Here is a 20,328-nt window from a genome sequence, read left to right as displayed (position 1 = left end):
TGTCCATAAGAACAGTGGACGAAGTTGAGCTTTGTTGAGCTCATAAAACTCCTCTAGCATGCTGGCATTGTTAACCCGACACTCTGCAAAGTCTCTTATTTCTGCGTTCTGTGTTATTTAATGGTGCTATCTTGTTTTTTTTTGTTTTTTTTAATAAATAATGCTCCCACAGCTCCTCCTTTAACCAACCTAACTTGTTTGTCCATCCATCCTAATTCCAGTCTTCTTTGTTTTCTTTGGCCATTTCTGTGTTGCCAAGCGATGATGTTCCCTGACTAGAAGTGGATGGCATTGTTCCCCCAGTGAATTTGTGTTGTGTTGTTCAGTGAAACACACAGAGCATGACAGCCAGACGGTAAACAAAGTGCTGATATCTGTGTGGGCATCGTCTGGCAGAGCATGCTAATAAGGAGGCATGCCAGTGTCTCAGAGGACAAAACTCTTTAAAGCAACTTTCTTGCTCTGGATTTTGGCAGAAGGCCACAACCGAAGTCCTGTCACCACAAAGAGGAGATACTTCACTGGATCATTACCAGGCATGAGGGGACGTGTAAAGGATCGTGGATGTTGGATAGTTAAAGGACAAATATAATATCCTGTCCATGTTTTTAAAATCTCCAACACAAAAGATAATAATTTACCTAATTAACCATGACACGAGATAAAATGCAGCTGTGATACATTTCCAGAGTTGCAAAATCCTGTCTGTGAGTATTATAAAAGCATCTGATAAGCCTTTAAATCCATTAAGCTCTTTCTCAAACTTCACTTCCTGGATTATCTCACTTCTGTGTGGTCCAGGAATGCAGCACTAAGCAGACTGGAAAAATGTTGGCAGTTTACATAACCTGTATAATTGCAATCACTGAAAACCGAACAATCATTGTCTGCACAGACCACGTGGCAAAAGCAGCATGTTAGCAGAGCAGCAGCAGCTTCAGTGTTCCATCTGCAGTTACAGTATGCACGATATGTTCAGATACAGTGCCGAGAGCAGGAGAGAATAAAGTATATCACACAGTCTGCAGAGAACATATATGAATAAATCAATGAACAGCATGCAGCCTAGTCTCACAAGCAAACAGCCTTAACATCACATCAACTGTGTGTGTGTGTGTGTGTGTGTGTGTGTGTGTGTGTGTGTGTGTGTGTGTGTGTGTGTGTGTGTGTGTGTGTGTGTGTGTGTGTGTGAGCTGATTAATATGGAGTTAGGTCTCAGTATGTGCTAATCCACTGCTTTATATTCAAGGTGATTAAGACTTGTAATCTACTGTAGAGGTAGGGTGAGGGGAAAAGAGGAGGAGAGCTCATCCAGTCTCCTTCACTTCACTGTCCTGAGTGAAAAATAATGTCTACCTTTCCATTCATCAGCTTTGCATATGAGAGAGGAGGAGGAGATGAAGGGATGGGGGTGAGGAGAGAGAGAGAGAGAGAGAGAGGTGGCACTCACCCCATGTGGATAGTCCACGTCTTTGTTTTTTGGGCACCTCTTTGATGAAAACTTCAGAGCAAACTGATTAGTGTAACACCATCTGGACGGAAGCCAAAGTGATTCAACAACTCAAGAAGTTCTCCAACTTAATCTAAGAGCTCTTAAATCACACAGCTCCATTATTCCAAGCCTCAAACTGGCAGCATTTCTATATATAGCCAAATATTTGCACAGCCTGCGTGAAGCAAAAAATATTAAAAATTCATCCAGGGATTAGTCACACCCACCTCTGTGACATGTGGAAGAAACTAAAGTAATTACAATTTGTATTTACAATTTGAAATGTGTGATAGTAATTATATCTACAGTAAATACCAAGGTGGGTGGTGCTCTTTCTTTTATTCAACCATGTCTATCTGCTCAAGCTTAAAACCTAAAATGAAATAAAATGTATGACTTTGAAATTCAAATAGCAATTAGTGAAACATTTCAGGAAATGGTCTTGTTTCAGTTCACTAACAGTTTACTTTATGGGTCTGCAATTGCTAAATAATTTTCTTGAAAGTGTCCCGGAGAGGATTTCTTTAAACTCTCCAGTGAACGCCGGTATTAAAACAATGTCTCAGTCCTCCATCCCTCCACTCATCCACACCGTCACTTTCCCAGCCCCCCGCACTGTCATCCTCCATACATTTTCATTGCTACGCAGATGATACCCAGCTATATTAATCAATGAAGCCTGAAGAAACCAGTCAGTTAACTAGACTACAAGCATGTCTTCAGGACATAACCAGAAGACATGACCCGGATGACCTGCAATTTTCTGATGCTAAACTCGAACAAAACTGAAGTTATAGTAGTAGAAGAAGAAGAAGAAATGTACTTTTATTTATCACACATGTTAGTTGCACACACGCCATGCTTCCGTGAAATTATTTTCTCCACATTTGACCCATCCTCAGTCTGTCGATCCTCCAGGAGCAGTGGCCAGCCAATGCCGGTGCACGGTGCTCCTTCGTCACCGTGAGTCAGACGGTGATCTTCTTGCATGTTTTTGGTGGGGGTTATTTAAGGAGGAAACCCTGGTTAAACCCTGGTTAAACATGAGGAGAACATGCAGACTCCACACAGAAAGGCCCCCTTTCTCCTCGAGCAGCAGGCACCAAGGGCATGTTGGAGGACACGCCACCAGCACCCACAGTGGGATTCAAACCGGGGACCTTGTAGCTGTGAGGCGACAGTGTTACCACTTGTGCCACTGTGCTACCCCAAAGTAGGCCCTAAACATCTTAAAAACTCACTTTCTGATTGCGAGTGCTTCTTCTGAGTGCTGGAGGCCATTGCGCTGGCCTCCAGCACCACTGTAAAGAATCTGGGAGATTTCAAGGACTGCCTTTTTTCACCTACGTAATATCGCAAAAATCAGGTATATTTTGTCTCAAAATGATGCAGAAAAACTAGTCCATGCATTCGTAACTTCCAGGCTGGATTATTGCAATTCCTTACTTTCAGGCTGCCCAAATTCGTTGCTGAATATTCTCCAGTTGCTCCAGAACGCTGCAGCACGTGTTCTGACAAAAACCAGGAAGAGAGATCATATTTCTCCAATACTCGCCACTCTGCACTGGCTCCCTGTAAAGTTTAGAATAGAGTTTAAAATTCTCCTCCTTACTTACAAAGCCATAAATGGCCAGGCACCTTCTTATCTTAAAGAGCTCATAGTACCTTATTGCCCCACTGGAACACTGCGTTCCCAGAATGCAGGTCTACTTATGGTTCCTAAAGTCTCAAAAAGCAGAACAGGAGTCAGAGCATTTAGCTATCAAGCTCCTCTCCTGTGGAACCATCTTCCAGTCTTTGTCCGGGAGGCAGACACTGTCTCTACATTTTAGAGTAGGCTTAAAACTTTCCTCTTTGATAAAGCTTATAGTTAGGGCTGGCTCAGGCTGGTCCTGGACCAGCCCCTAGTTATGCTGCTATAGGATTAGACTGTCGAGGGACCCCCAAAGATACACCGAGCTCCTCTGTCCTTCTGTCCCTCTCCATCTGCACGCTCTCATGTCCTACCACGGCGTGTTACTAACTTAGCTTCTTCCCCGGAGTCTCTGTGCTTTGTCGTCTCGCAAGTTCCACAGTGGCTGAATCTGGATTGTGGATTTCAGCTGCGTCTCCTGCCTTGACCCTGCCTGACATCCACTGCAACTGCTACTACTGTTATTACATCCACTGTCACTGTTACTGTGACTGCATGTCTGTCTGTCTGTCTGTCTGTCTGTCTGTCTGTCTGTCTGTCTGTCTGTCTGTCTGTCTGTCTGTCTGTCTGTCTGTCTGTCTCACTCTCCCTCTCTTGCTCTTCCTCTCTCACCCAACCGGTCGAGGCAGATGGCCGCCCACCCAGAGTCTGGTTCTGCTCGAGGTTTCTGCCTGTTAAAAGGAAGTTTTTCCTCGCCACTGTCGCCAAGTGCTTGCTCATGGGGGAATTGCTGGGTCTCTGTAGATAAAGAGCTTGGTCTGTACCAGCTCTATATGGAAAGTGTCCTGAGACAACTTCTGTTGTGATTTGGCGCTATACAAATAAAATTGAATTGAATTGAATTGAATTGAATTGAATTGAATTGAATTGAATTGAATTGAATTGAATTGAATCCACCAGATGCCGTCAGACTTTCCCATCTGTCCCAGTCCCTTATCATTTCAGATCCAGCCACACCCTCCAGACCTGTAGCAACCCCATTCCTGCCTTTTCCCTCACCTCACCTCACCTCACCTCACCTCACCTCACCTCACCTCACCTCACCTCACCTCACCTCACCTCACCTCACCTCACCCACCTGCCTGCTCATCCATCTCCACTTCCTCTAATCAGCCCTGCAGTACATATACCAGCCCCCTTTTACTCAGCTGAATTTGATTTCATCATGTGGGTCCTGATGATACAGGCAGACATTACCAGAACTGTCCAATTAATGAACGACTGTCTGTATAATTCTGTTTGATTTGTGTAAGTCAAAGAGTTGAAGCCTCAGATTTAGCTGAGCTTAACTATACTTTTTGCACTGTATGAGGCCTCATTAGGGAGCAGAGCCAATTTCATTGTGTGTGTGTGTGTGTGTGTGTGTGTGTGTGTGTGTGTGTGTGTGTGTGTGTGTGTGTGTGTGTGTGTGTGTGTGTGTGTGTGTGTGAGGAATAAGATTCAGGGGTCAAGACTGGATTTTTGAGCAACTCTTTGAAAGAACAACAATAAGGGTAAGTTATGGAAGTCTGACATTTACAACAATGATAAAAAAAATAAAACTTAAATAAAGTGAAATCAGTACGCAGACACACACATATTAGAGCCAAATGTCAGGGGATGGCCTTGAGCCAACAAGATCAACCTCTCCCAAATAAAAGACAAATGTCTGAGACGACTGATCTGGCTGATCCCTCTGACTGATCCCTCTGACTCACCTCTTGTATCACTCGTCATCTTACAGCCTTTTCATCACAGCAAATTAAGAACTCTCTGTCTCTATAAGGTCAGTTGATTCTTTTTTGTTTTTTGTTTTATCAGCTTCATATCCAGTTATTACATTTGTAATTATTTTTTTTCCCTATAGCTGATGATGTAATAATCATTCAATAACATAAAAAAATATATTGTAATTTTTTGCGAATTCTATTACATTATTGGTCACTTTACATTGCCAACTTTTATAATACTAAGAAAGAAGAAACGATTATTGGCAGTTACTACATCCCCAGTAGTTATTACATTATTTGCTTCTACAGTACTCCACTAATATATGAAATCCAATCTGCATACTTGGCCATGCAGATGCTGCATTCATTCACCCTGCAGCCCCTCCAGGCGAGGTCATTATATTGGTGAATAGCAGGAGGTAATGAGCACTGATTCACCGTCCACATTTTCTGCTGCATGTGAGACAAATACTCTGACAGGATGAGTGTCCTCCAAGTGCTTACACCAGGTGAAGTACATTCACCCATTCTTCTGTTTCAGTCAGATTGGTACACGTCTAATCAGCCTGCTGTTTATCTGTTATTTGACAGACTGTTGTAAGTTAAACTAATGATCAGGACCACTGCACTTAAAGCCTGGAGCAAGGTGACCAATAGAACTGGTGAATAGTGCTGCCACAGTGCCTGCTCACAGCTTGTGTCACCACTATGGACATTAACTATACAAGTGCATTTCAATTACACAGAGGTCTTCTGTATCAGTGATGGAGAGCAGCAGTAAGTGTCAGCAGAGGCTGCTGGCTGCAGCCTCCACACGCTCACTGCAGATTTATCTGCACCATTTGCTCTGAAGATAATCCTTATCACTGTGACAAGGCACTTAGTCCAATCAAGATCATGTTATGGAATGCTTCCACGGTGCTATCTGATGGTGTGTTCATGTTCTGTGAAATGCATTGTAAATTCAAATGTCTGCCATGGCAAAGCAACGGCTCATCAACATCTCAGGTGTATTTAAACTGAGCTACAGGATGTCACAATTCACAAACAGCTGAAGTTTAACATGGCAGTTAAAGGAGAACTCGGCAGGAGAATTCACTTTGGCTAACATTTTTTATGTGGGGCAGATTTCAAAATATTTGGTGAGCCATGAATGCCGCATAAGATGTAACTTACTATGTTGCAAGTGCATTATGAAAGTCTTTTGCACAAACATGTTACACAATGCTGTGGTTACATTTTATTGCCTCTCTCCATCACAGCCAGATAGAAATGATGGGTGTTTCCCAAATGTATGGTCACATGATTCAAATGTGACTATGCTTTGCTATAGTGTTGAAATATTTCAGTCTGGACCAAAGCGGTGGATGGATGGTGAAGGAAAGCTACATCGTTCATGCAATCATAGCGAACAAACATTCTTGACATTAAACCCAAGAAGGTCAGGGTCAGGGTGGGTGTAAAAAGGTTTGCCATGATTGGATCATTCCTCCACCATCCTAGGGAAAAGAAATCAAGTGTGCTGGATGGTTCCTCTCAGCTTTTTAGCCTCTTTCAGTTCATTGTTTTGGTTTTACAGCTGCAAACTCTGCTGTCATTGACTCTGCTCCCAGCAGCAGCAGGCAGCTGGAAAAGCTTGATAAACACACTGCACACTGCCTGCCCTGCACTGAATAACAAAACAGAGAGGGCAAGACCAAACTGGAGGTAAAAGTGAGTGAACATTGTACGAGCGGCCATGGACATGAGTCCAAATGAATGAATGCTAATGCTGTCCTGTGTCTGCTGCATGCTGCATGTTTCATCATGAGATGAAATAAGAAATATTTTTTAAAAAGCACACACATTCTTTTATTAGAGTCAAGAACAGTCAAACAGTATTTGATGTTTCTGCTTTTGTGTGCAATAACAAGTCAGTGTCCCATGTTTCTGGGGGGTGAGCAGGTCAAACTGTTTTGTATTGGAGATAAAGCAGGGTTCACGGCTCCTGCCTCTGCAAACTGTATCTTAATTGGCTTTAAACAGCTGCATATCTTTCTCTGTCTCTTCTCTACGTCTGCCTCTGTCAGTGTGGCAGTGAATATGGCTGACACTGCTGTTTCTCAGACAGACAGGAATGAATTATGACCCTCCATGCTCTCCTCTCCTGTCCTCCTCCTCTTCCTATCCTGCTAGCTCTGCTCTGAATCAGCTCTGATCTCCACTCCTTCACACTTTCTTCCTGTCTTCCCTCCATCCCTCCTTCAGCAAACTTTATTGCTGGAAGCAGCAGTTAGCCGATGAGGCTCTGTTGGCCAGCTGTGATTTCTGCTCTAAACCAGAAGACTAACACGCCACCCAGGACTCCACTCTGATTAACAGGCCGAGAACTTTGTGTGCACGTTTCACAATTTCAGGTGGTTTTGAGTCTGAGTTGGTTGGTGCAGTGTTGTTTAAATCTATTATACCCTAAAAGAACACATTAATCAGTGGGAGCAGATGTTTGCCGTGTTCAAGAAAACAACATTTGCATATGGTTTATTCTTTTAGTTGATAACCTGCAGGGGTTAGCAGGCCCTTGGATGTTTACGTCAGAGACCCAGATTATGCTGCTTGAGAGAAAAGAACAAATAGAAGTCAAAGTCTGACTTCAAACTGGTTTGCAGATTCCACCCTTCTTGTTTGTTTTCCTGTTGATGGAAGATTGTGAAGATGGTTATAGTCACTGCAAGAATTTCATATTGTTATAAAAATAGTCTAAAAAGGCTGTTTACTTCAACCAAGATTGATCATAAAAAATGATTGCCTCTGATTTTTTTAAAAATCACTAAGTATATTTGTAAGATATTATTTTAAGCTATAAACAAGGCTGTAGCTGAGGTACAATAGTCTCTAGTGTCTGTCTCTACTGCGGTTTGCCTCAGGAAGTCGACCTCGCCTGCCTGTGAAGAACAGTTTATTGAGAGTTTTCCCTTGTAAGCAAATCTTATTTCTGGCGTGCTTTCTCAGTGCTGGGTGGGTGCCATGGCCCTCCAGTCATTCTGTTGTTTGGGTGTCTATGAAACAATAAACGAAGCCTGATGGGTGGGACTGTGGTGGGACCCCTTCACAATGCTGAAACAGATCCAATTTCTCTTTGTTCAATCCAGGGTGTGAGGTGGGTGCAAATAAGTAGTTCCAAGTATTCCAAGTACAACAGAACCAACACATATTGCTCATATTTAATCAACATCTTACATTTGTGCTTGAAGCAGCATAACGATGAAGAGCAGAGGGATGGGTTGATAGGAGGGCTGTCTGAGAATGAAAAAGATCTGAGCGTAGAACATTTCAGAGTTTAGCAACACTGAGAAGAATTTATAAAAACCTCATTTCAGCCACACTGGCAGCTGGGCTCTAAAAGTGGCAGTTTGGTGGTCAGTGGGTGGTTGGTTCATCATTTCACCTCATCACCCTAAATTAATGAAATATTTTTAGAAATGTTTCCAAGAGGGTGAATTAGAATCACTCTGGTTATCCCTAAACTTTTAGCATCAGTATTATGCTAAAGGAAGATGGTAAGCATGGAAAACAACAGACCTGATAAACATCAGCATGTTAACATTATGAATGTAAGGCAGGGATGGGGAGTGTTAATTTACAAAGGTGAAGATGACCAGTTTGCCAGTGACATTTGTTAATGTGCATGTAATTCATTTTTAGTGTAAACTCATCCACAGCCACAGTGTATTTGTCAATTTTCCACCATTTCAGTAATGCTCCTCCCAACACTTCTTTAATCCTGGATATGAAGGTGTCTTTACTCTGCAGCTCATCAAGTAAAACCTCCACGCTGTCGAGGAACACCTCCTTTATGTGTTCTCCTTCTATGAGTGCTTTCCCATGTTTAGCAATACACTCTGCTCCACTCAGCTTTAGTAACTCATCTTTACAGTTTTTCTCATGCTTAGTTTTAAAATGATGCTTTTATGCTTTCAAAGCAAAATGCTTTCACTTGCAACAAAGCTAACTTCGCTGGCTCGATTTTCCTCTCACTGTCGCATGCAGATTGGTGCTGTGTGGACGTCTGTTTGCCAGGCAGTAAATAGCTGTTTGTGTCATAGGTTGCCGGCCCCTGGTTTAGGTGTACAATACAACACTTTATACTAGGGGTTGTCAAACTTCTTACTCAAAGGTTCACATCTGATTTTTATTCATGGTCCAAAACGATTGGCAATAACAAAATAATTAACATTACTTGTAATTGGGCCAGCGTGAATTGAGGCAGATAAGGCTCAGACAGTAAGTCTATATTTGTTTCTGATTCAGACATATTCTTATAACTACATTTGCACTGGTTATAGAAACTGTGTACTAGACGCACATTCTGTAACTGCAGTGGAGCTGATAGCAAATTCTCTCGTATAACATTAATGTGTGAGCTCGGCGGCAACAACACACAGCTGTCTTTCCAGCAGTTAACATCCACATGAACATCCATGTTTTTGGGACCTCGTCATGTGGGTGAACAAAGAGGTCTGTATGTCAAACTAAAAGCCTAGACAAAGAGCTCAGGACAAAGAGCAAAGAAGTAGCGCCAACATTCCTTCAGGCCTTGCAGATCACACCTGAGTACAGCGTTCTGTTTGAACCCAAATCCTGGCTTCACACTGGACAAGACCTCAGGGAATCCCTGCAACATGGTCATGACGTTATCAGGAAAAGAATCAACACACCTTGCTCTACCTCGCCTGTCCAGTGCAATGTCAAGTTGCTACAGGAGGTGTATCATTCCCAATCATCATCATCAGTGTTTGTACTTTAGGTAGCCAAGGCAACATTTGGATCTTGAAAAAGATCAGTTGTTTGTATAGCCAGTGATTTAACTTTTCCTGCAGAGGAAAGACATGGATTACCCATCTTTGTTTTTAAAAAAAAAAAGAAAAGGACAATTTCGAAGCACACGTTAATCACTCCCAAAGTGATCTCAAGTAAGAGACTATTGCCTGGGCAGAGACAGTTAATGATGGTGTGTTACTGCGAGCTTCATTGTTGTACATACTTTAATGTATATTTGTGAAATTAACCTACGGCCCGAGTCCATGTTGTTGCTGTTTGAGATACCTCAATAATTGTACTTGCTGTTTTTTTCGTTTTTTGTTTTTCATGTGCTTAGCACATTATAAGGGTTGTGTGTCCTGGACCACTGTGCTTCGTCCTGTTTTCTGTCACTTCAGTAAAGCTGGTAGGCTGCACTTTATCAAATAAAGGACCAGAGCCACAGCTGGTGGACTCTGAGCTGAGTTTGCATACTGAGTTTGTGTGTGATAATAAGACAGTTATTGTGTTGTTGTGACCCCTCTGCTTCGCTTTGAGGGCCTTTCCCTCTCTTTTACTAACCCACACACACACACACACACACACACACACACACACACACACACACACACATCATGTGCCTTCACAGGCGTTCACACATACACCTAAAAGGCTCAGAGTAACTCAGCTCTGCTTGCCTCCATCTTCTTGTCAGAGAGGTGTAAACACGTCCTCCATTGTTCTTCTCATATCTCTTTGTCAGGCTTTGTGGTCTTGAGCCTTGCACGATGTAACCACTAACACTGTCACATCTGCCATCTTGCCCTCTCTCTCTGTCTCCCCAGGAGAAACGAACAAAAATACTCAATTTGACACTCAATACAACAGCTGACCCAAAAGCCCCCATAAGTAATGCTTCCTCCATCTAATAGACAGGCTCAGTGATTCTCCAACAACCTCCTGTCGTCTGGCCAGTGTGCTGCTGCCGGCTACAGGGAACAGCCAGCCTGGGAGCTGAGAAAATGTCTGAAGTCATTAGACACCATAACTATCTTTATGGACATCCTGATTTTAATATAACACTTCTTAAGTATCCCTATTAATCTATAGCATCAACCCCATCATTACAGGAATAGTATGTGTTTGAACTGTTCCTTCTGATGGCAGGGAGGAGGTTGCTCTGGAGTTCAGGAGGAAGGGAAGCAGGGACATTACTCAGCTGATCTACTCTCGGACATTTTGAAGATGTTTGGTCCCACGTAGCATCTTCACCTGCTGATTTGTCTCTCATCTGGACCTTCTATGAGCTTTCTGGCATTTTCGGACATCCTGGTACGACTGTGGTGACTTTGGCTTAAGCTGGGTGTCTTCCTTGGCAGACTCCAGGATGAGACACCCCCACTTTGGTATGCTGGAGACACGGTGGTGGCACTTACCAGAGTTTGTTAGAGTTCTTACTTTTCCAACTTTGGTCATGTTAGAAATGCAGAAGTTGATTAAACTGAGGCAGACTTTTCATAGAAAGTTGGAGAGTTGCCGTCTTTGTGTCTCTCCTCGTTTGAACATCATCATCTCCATCACCAGCCAGTCTCCAAACAGGCAGGCAGGCAGGCAGGCAGGCAGGCAGGCAGGCAGGCAGGCAGGCAGGCAGGCAGGCAGACAGACAGACAGGCAGCCAGGCAGGCAGACAGACAGACAGGCAGGCAGGCAGGCAGGCAGGCAGGCAGGCAGGCAGACAGACAGGCAGGCAGGCAGGCAGGCAGGCAGGCAGGCAGACAGGCAGGCAGGCAGGCAGGCAGGCAGGCAGGCAGGCAGACAGGCAGGCAGGCCTGTCCAGCACAGAGGGTCCAGAGCTTTGAAACCATTAGACTAACTGACTGAAGAGCAGGAGAAGTGAACTGAAGAAGCTTTCTGCTTCCTCTGGTTTTGTATTAAAGAGACGATGGTGCCCGATGTCACCGGACCGGACATATGGGGCACAAATTATCATGTGCTCATTCCTGCGTGATTCAAGGCTCAAAAGCTGTAAAATCTGTGCATATAATTGAAGAATTGTATTTTTAATGTAATGTTATCCAAGACACTTATTTATATTATTCCAACTGTAATTGCCATGTAATTTAATGGGGAGTTTTTGAGGGGCTTTGATTTTTAAGTGAGTCACATTTCTATCTTATCCATATGAAATTGATGAACTTCTTTTTAGCCCACTTTTTGTTTAATGACATGATGTCACATTTCAACCCTTGTATGCAGCGGTGTAAAACATCATGTCATTAGGCTTTGGTGTCACCATGATTTTTCTTTCTTCCCTTCTTTCTCTCTTTCACCACATTTGACAACAACAATTCAAACAATAAACTTTCCTTCTCTCAACACCTGCATGTATTTTTTTACACTGACTTTTATACGTGTTCAACAGAAACATTATGCATTTTTGTCATCATATGTATCAGCAGCACACAGATAGGAATGAATTGAAAAAATCCAAAAATAAAATAGTGCCATGTATCTGTTCCCAACAGATGAACCTCCCAGTGTTAAGGTTTTTGTGCAAAATGACTCAAAATACTACAACTCAGACAGAGGAGGCTGAAGAAGAGTAGAGAGCCAATGGTTCAATAAATGAGAATGTGCAACAGACAGATTCAGAAGATTCACAAAACACTGGAGAGATGACTGTGGGGGAACAGGGGGAGTGTCCAAATTCAGTTTTTCATAAGGTGCAGACAGACAGGGTGATGGACTGAGAGAGGTGATGTTTTGGCACCAGAGCAGAAGAAGAATCAGGGAGGCCGGTAAGCAGACTGGAATCAACAGAGACTGAAAATTACTTCTTCAAAGGTCTCGGTCATTACCACGTAGATAAACTGATGATTTGATGAAACACTGGTGCTTATATACTGTAGCAGCAGGAGTGTTTTGATTGTGTGATTGAGAGCAGGTGAGCTCAGGAGAGGAGGAGGCTGGACCAGACCTGTCAGTCACGCCCTGCAGTGAAACTGACAGGAGACAGAGAGGGAAACACAACAATAGGAAAAGGAGGGAAAACTGCAGATCCCCACACCCAGCTGATTCCTTCTTCCCTCATCTGATTCTTTCATGAGGGAGGACCGTGAATATCTCCATGTACCAGACTGTGGCAGTCGGTGGCTTATCCTTGGGCCAGTTAATGAAAATATATTTACTGGCCAGTGATATTCATTTGTCACATAGTTTGAACTGTAAATGGGTAAGACTCACCTCCCATGAAGGAAGGCCAAGAGTGAAAATCCCTAAACCTTCTCTGAAAGATGCCATTCAGTTTTTGCAAAACTGCAAAACCATCATATGTATATAGAAATCCATTCAATCTCTCTACAGGAGAGGTTGCTAGGTTAAGTGTTGGGGGATGCCATCCGGTCCCAAAGGAGTCTAAAATCATGTCAGTGAGTGGTCTGACTACAGGGTACCTGAATTTCTTGGAAAAATCTGGGCAGAAACCATCAGGTCCTGGTGCCTTTACACCCATAAGGAAGATTATGGCTCCACTGACCTCGTCCTCAGACACTGGAACCTTTCATTTTTCCCTTTGTTCCTCTAACAAGGATGTGAGATAAACCCTATCAAGAAAACACATTTCTCCTCCTGCTGCCTCTTGATCCTCTTGATGTCCTTGGTTTAGCAGTGCCTGACCATCAAGGATGGTACAGTATTTTCCTCTATTGGCCAGATTTGATTCCTGACTCATGCAGCCTATATTTTGCAAAGCAGATGGTTGACTCTGCCTTCATTGTTAAGAACTGTTTTAAGGCTGAGCAAGCAGCCTTCAGTTGTTTAGACAGGGTAACAGAAGGTGTACCTTTAAACTGTTCATCCAGCTGTTGCATTGTATGCCTGGAGTCTTATTAGCAGCCATAAAAACCTTCCACTGTTCGGCAATGTAGTCAATGAATGGAGGGCTACTCAATAGTATAGTCATGGTGATATCCAGACATTGGGACATACGTCCTAATGGTTGTCTGGAATTAATTAATATGGCTATTCCTCTAATATATGTGTTCTTCTCAATTTCAAATGCTCCATGTAATTTAAGTGGGTTTCAGATGGTTTTCTCCTGTTCCAGAAAAGCGAGGATCGTTTGCCTTTTTATTGCATCATCAAACCCCTTAACATTGAGGAAGACTATTTTGAGTTCACTCACAACAGGAAAAAAAGAAGTTTGTGATCTAGCAGGGAGAGCTTTGTGGCAGAGACTCTGGGCTCTATTTTGGACTCGGCGCAAATTCAGGTCCATTGCGCCAATGGGGCATGGCGGCGCAGACTTTGGTATTTTCGTGCACTGTGCCACTGGCGCATCACCTCCCCCTTCTCTTCTCAGTCCCACTTAGCGGCAACTCGGAAAGAGGGAGGGGAGAAGGCGTGGGGTGGGTTTGACACAGCCGAGTCAAATCTTCACCAATCACACCAGCTCCTCACCTCACCTTTAAAAACGCCGCTGGCGAGGCGCATATGGCAAGCAGCCTGCACAGGAAAGTGTCCAACGCCCAAACTTCTCCCAGGAGGAGACTGACGCCAGTCATGTCTAAATATGAGGTCCTTAGATGGTAAATCCTCAGCCTCCTCCTCCTCAAAGCAATGATGTACTCCATCTTTGTAGATAACGTTACTATGATTACATTTGTATTTGGAATGAAATGACGTGGGTAATAGCAGACAACGATCATCACTTACGTTTTTTCATGTCTGTCTCTCTCTGTCTCTCAGTGCTCTGAGATAGATGCAGTATATATGCTCTGTAGGATGTCACGGCTGTTTCTGGTTGGCACAGCAGCGTTAATCGATTAGTTCTCATCCCTGTTTCACCTGTGTACATTCCTCAGGGTGAGTGACCATTACCCATGTCGAACACACTTGCGATGTGGTCAGATGAGATACGGATCAAAATGCACGTGCAAAAATGCATGAAAATACCACTGTGCCGGGTGCAGCCTGCGCCGCACTGGCAGCGGAGTCGAAAATAGAGCCCTCTGTATTTACAATGAGGAGAAAAATAGTGTACGGTACAATATAGAAGACTTCAAATGTACTATGGCATGAATCAAAACAACTGACAGAACACCATCAACAGCAAAACATCCACTACCTACCGATGGACTCCCAACTAACTTTAAAAACAATTTCTTTGACTCTGGGGGCTCTATTTTATCTGAGTCAGCACATACAGTCAGACCTAAATTTATATATTTTGATCAGTGTCTCATCTGACCACATCGCGTTCGGCACGCGTAATGGTCACTCAACCTGACCGCATGTACACAGGTGAAACAGGGATGCGAACTAATCAATTGACGTCGCTGTGCCAACCAGAAACAGCCGTGGCATCCTACAGAGCATATATACTGCATCTATCTCAGAGCACTCAGAGACAGAGAGAGACACACATGAAAAAACGTAAGTGATGATCGTTGTCCGCTATTACCCACGTCATTTCATTCCAAATACAAATGTTATCATTGTAATGCTTAACGTTATCTACAAAGATGGAGTACATCAATGCTTTGAGGAGGAGGATTTACCATCTAAGGACCTCATACTTAGACATGAGTGACGTCAGTCTCCTCCTGGGAGAAGTTTGGGCCTGCGCCGCCCTGATGGCGGAGTTGAAAATAGAGCCCCTAGTTTCACATTTCTTCTCCATCATAATGGATATTTTCTCAGTATGCCCACAATAAGAGCTGCAGGTGTCTCTTGTAGAAAAGCTTCCTTGCTAGCTGGCACGTTCTCTTTCACTTCTTGCTCTTCAGGAGGCTTGTACTTTGTGGATTTAGCAGCTTTAGGATTGGGCATGTCGCTGGGATGTTGTTAAGCAAACTTTTGGATAGTCATAACTTCTAAAATTAAGTACATAGTCAAATACAGCTCAGGAGTAGCGAGAGCTCAGCAACGGTCCACCGCTCAGGATGACAGCATAACATGACTCCCACCACCTGTATGTATAAGGCTGGAATAATAATTCTGCAAAGACACACGAGAGCATCTCAGTAAGGTACTCTCAGGAGGTCAAAGCTTGCTTAGCTTCACGTCAAACATTCCTGTCAGGAGCGGGATTCTGATAAGAAAAACAAAAGAAAACACAGAGCTGGATCAAATATGCCAAAACATAAAGTGTAGCAAAACCTGCTACACAAGGAACATGTGAAGAGTCACTTCAAATTGATGTGTAAGTAAGTCCAAACACCATGTAATAAAACATATACTTTATTTTCTTGGTGCAAGTCAGTCATTGCACTTGTCACTTAATTTTCACTCCATTGTCATTCCATAATAAAATTCATTCACAATCAACGTCACTTTCAACAAAACCACAACAAGCAACCAGACAGCAATCTTCAGAGGTTATGGTATGCATGAGTGTCAGCTCCTCACACAGGAGCAGACATACTAGCTTATTATACAGAATGCTCACATCATCAGGTCTGATATTGTAGCCACTTCTGGAAACTGAGGCCAGATGAACATAGCATAGTTTATGTCTAAGGAGAAAAAATAACTGTCATGAATCTTATTACATTTCTAATAAGTCATATAATCTCTTTGTTATATTCACTGATATTCTCTAATAGAGAGTAGGATTAAAATGAATCTTGTGTCAAACCATTACCTTCTCGTGCGCGCAACAATCTAAACTTGAAGGTCCACTTATCTTTCTGGACCTTTCAATGTCTCTTCAGTGAATGGAGCTGGCCCAGGTGTCATCATGTGGCCTTTGACTTCACAACAGCCACAAATTATATCAGCCGTAGCTAATTAACATTAACTCGATGTTACTTTCCAAAAGGCCAAAATAAGTTGGAGTCTGTTTTTGGCCCACGATCGTCTGAGGTAAAAGAAACACCACTCTGACATCTAACATCACTGTACGATTGTGAGACGACGGTGCAGTTTTGTTGTTCAACAAGGCCAACAGAGGATTTAGTGAAACACTGCGGCTGCATCATGTCAGTTTCAACTGTCGGAATGTTCCAGTTAAACTTTTATTCATATCATATTTGAGCTCATGAATTTTCAAGTTCAGGACTTGGTCTTAACTTGACTCACAAATTCATTGCCAAAACTTCTGACTTAATTGTGACCACTACCGAGGAGCCCAAGTGATAGATACAGTTAAGCTGTTAGTTTAACAAAATGATGTGATGGTGTCCAGAGTGTCCAGCTGTTTTCAAAACCATGAAACATCTTAAAAGCAGCTTCCTCAACCATACTTGTGACTTGCAAAACATGACTTTGTCCCACCTCTGCTTTGGTGTTGAAAGCGAATGCTCTCCTTGACTTCTCTGTGGCCAGCCAGTGACTCCTTGTCAGTGACTTAGGTTGAAACTTCAGCTGATACTGATCTGAAGAAACCCAAGCAAGCTCCATCTGCTGAAGAAGACTTTGACATATGCTTGAAAACTCTGAAAAGCTAGTAAGTGGGCTTTTGAGCTTAGATCATACGTTATACATACTCAGGAATGCTCAAGATACTCATTTCCTTCATAATAATAATAATAATAATAATTTCCACACTCTTTCACTGCACTAATGTGTGCTCTGCCTCAGAGAGGACTGAATTATAATCTGTGATTAAGTGCCATAAGGAAATTACTTCACATGAACCTAAATAATAAATCAATCGAACACAAATGTCTAAAGCAGATGTGCATGTTGAAGTAAAGCTGATGTAGACAGGGCAATACATGGAGCTTCCCAGTGGTCTTCAACCAGCCATTCCCTTCTGCTTACCCCAGGAAAGGCTTCTGTGGCTTGACCAGTCTCTTTGACCCCAGAACACTGGGTCCTGACCCTCCTCCTCTGCTCAAACACAGACAGGTCATCTTAGTAACCAGGTCAGTTTATCCAGCAGCCTGGTGGCTGCTATTTGGGCTCTAGAGGGCTGGGTGGTGCCCTGCTCCCCTGATCTGTGCCCAGGATGGTGCAGCGCCTGGTGAATCTTGGTGGTCTATGCCCCCCCAGTCAATCTCCTCTCCAATCTGTCCAGCTTGGCCAGGTTTTCCTTTAGAAGTTTGGAACCAGGGCTCAGAAGCAGGGCTCTCTGGTAGTACATCCTGGCTGCTGCATAGTCTCCCTGCACACACAAACACAGAACAACACATGCATTACAAACAATATGTGCAATCCACAGTAGTTGGGGCTGTTCTAGCAATATCTTAACTGCAACGCATTTCATTTTAAATGAATGTCACAGAATCATGCTCTGCTACCTCTGATGTTGTTTTGATGGCATGGTGAAGGGCTTGTCCACTGACCCCCTAATCAGTCTTACAGCACATGTTTCCACAAAGCCCCCACACCCAACCTCTACTGGGCAGATCTTAGCTCTCCAGCCCCACTACTCTGCCTCCAATGTCAGCTCTGTATTTCAAAGTTTCTTTCTTTCAAAGGCTTCCTGCACAGCATCTTCCCAACAGACTGTGAGCTCCACAAAGCACACCATGTGCTGGGCCACAGGATCAGATCTGGCCTTAATTTAGTGATGGTTATCTCTGATGGAACTGTAAGCCATTGGCCCACGTCCACCAGCATCTGCAAGTCACCAGCTGCATCCAGCTGTCTGGTCTGGTATGATGAAACAGAAGACGCAGATCGTTGAAATAGGCCTTGACGAGGTTTATGATGGTCTTTGGTATCCTGAAGAAGTCAAAGGAATCCCAGAGCAAAATGTGAGGGACACTTCTGGACACTCTGGCATGGAGATCACTCTTCTCTTTCTTACCAATCGTGATCTGGTGCCAAATCGTGCTGGTGTGTAGGAGGCATCCAGAGAACCCTGGATACCTGCTGTTTGGACTGTCTCCTGAAAGCTGGTCATCCCCTGCGCTATAACGATGAAGAAGTCTTACTCTGTACTAGGGTTGCATATTAAAATGGTAATACATACGGTACTTGAAAATAGCAAAGGTTCTCCTGCGTAATGTGCACATATATATAATAAATGCCTAAAGAGTATTTGGCCTGCACCACTGTCTGTGTGGCTGTAGATATTTTGAAGCTGTCATAATTGCAAGTCACATCTCCTCAGCGAAAATTAGAAGAAAAAAAAGGTGAACATCCCCCAAAAAATGCTGTTGCTGCAGTCTTGCAGCATTTTGGAAGGAGACAAAGATCCCCTTCTCTCATGGAAATCAAATGCCAGCCCCTTCCCACTGATGTCCAAGGTGGGCCGGAAGTACTTGGTGTGAGCCACAAGCTCACCATCAGAGCAGGTGTTCAGCACCGAGTTGTAAATTCATCACTTGTCCTGCTCAAGCCTGAAAAGCAAATATGCTGTTTTTTTCTGGGGAAAAACCTAGAATACACTTAAAGATTAGCCAAAGATTGTGGTGTGCAGGACACACTTTTAAGCCCATTTTCATTACTGCGTTTTTTGATAAGCCTACTGGAGGACATAGGCTGCGTTTCAATTCAATTTATTTGTACTAGATTGTAACCATAGACAATTTGTTGATAATTTCAACCCCATTTGGTTAGTAGATGCCTGAGAGGCAAATATCATGTCCTTCCACAATTATTTTATTTACCTTAGGCTCCCCGCTGTATTTACACTCAAGTTTCATATTTGTTGTTGACAGATGTTGTTAATGTTCTTAACATTTGCTATTCCATTTCTCTGGTTGAGCATGAACAATTAAGTGCACTGTAGCCACCTTGTAGCAGGAAACGGTGTAGCAACGATTGGCAGCTCTGTGAATGTTCTCCAATGTGCTTTGTGATCAGCTGGTAATACCGTATACCATGGGACAGTTTGGGGAAGCTTTAACAGTATCAGAAATTGGATACTGCTCAACCCTACACTCTACACTGAGGAGACTGATGGAGCAGAATTGGCTCATATCCATGGATGCCTTCTCCTATGGAATCAGACTTGCGCCATGCTTTGGATATTCTCCCAAGCCACTCTCATTGGCCTCCACATGAAACAAAAAACATCAGGAGCACTCTTACAGTGTTGATGAGGAACCCCATTTGGCCCAGAGGATGATGATGCACTTACATGCTTTACTGCCTGCTCAACCTCGCTATACTTTGGAGGATTAACGTCCATATGTCGCTCTGCTTGTTCGACTGGTGGGATGTCTGCTAGAATAGCTGTGTGCATGTGCCTGTTATCATCCCCACACATTCTTTCCAATTTTTTTTTTTTTTGGGGGGGGGGCGGACGGATGGACACACACCTGAAGACAGGTGATCTTGCTTGTTTGTCTTTTCTCAGGATTTCTGCAATTTCTCTGCTCGTCTAAGGGGTTGTTAAAAAGCTTTGATGTGTCGCTGGAGAATGTTAATGCCCTTCTTTTCACAATCAGAAACCTTCCTCCATTCCTTCCTGAGCTGCCTCCTCTCCCTGCAGAGTTTCCTATTAACAGGTCCTGTTTGTAATGTACCCACGGATGTACAAGAAAACACCTTGAAACTTAAAAAATTGAAAAATGGGATGATTCTCAGGCAAGTTGTGGAGTGAAACAGAGTACTTTTGTTCTATGATTTCTAAGCTCATTGATGTCTTTGGGAAGCGGGGAATCTAAATACATGGATGTCATGTCTCTGTGTTAGCATCTGACTGAGGTAGGCTTCAGAGCAGGAGTACAAAGCTTGATGAAAGTTGAGGCCATTAAGTGCAA

General features: G+C 43.3%; 1 protein-coding gene across 1 annotated transcript in view; it reads right to left on the bottom strand.

Annotated features, from left to right (window-relative positions):
• Nucleotides 1–15,892: 15,892 nt before the first annotated feature.
• The window catches only part of tmtc1 (transmembrane O-mannosyltransferase targeting cadherins 1), a 138,797-nt gene continuing 134,361 nt past the window's right edge, over nt 15,893–20,328 (bottom strand). The window contains exon 19 of the mRNA XM_070992513.1: nt 15,893–17,777. Coding sequence (XP_070848614.1) covers nt 17,652–17,777 — 126 coding nt within the window. The 3' untranslated portion in view covers nt 15,893–17,651. The remainder of the gene's footprint in view (nt 17,778–20,328) is intronic.

The sequence above is a fragment of the Chaetodon trifascialis genome, chromosome 22 (genome assembly GCF_039877785.1).
Source record: "Chaetodon trifascialis isolate fChaTrf1 chromosome 22, fChaTrf1.hap1, whole genome shotgun sequence".
Lineage (NCBI taxonomy): Eukaryota > Metazoa > Chordata > Actinopteri > Chaetodontiformes > Chaetodontidae > Chaetodon > Chaetodon trifascialis.
This window is presented reverse-complemented; position numbering and strand designations above follow the sequence as displayed.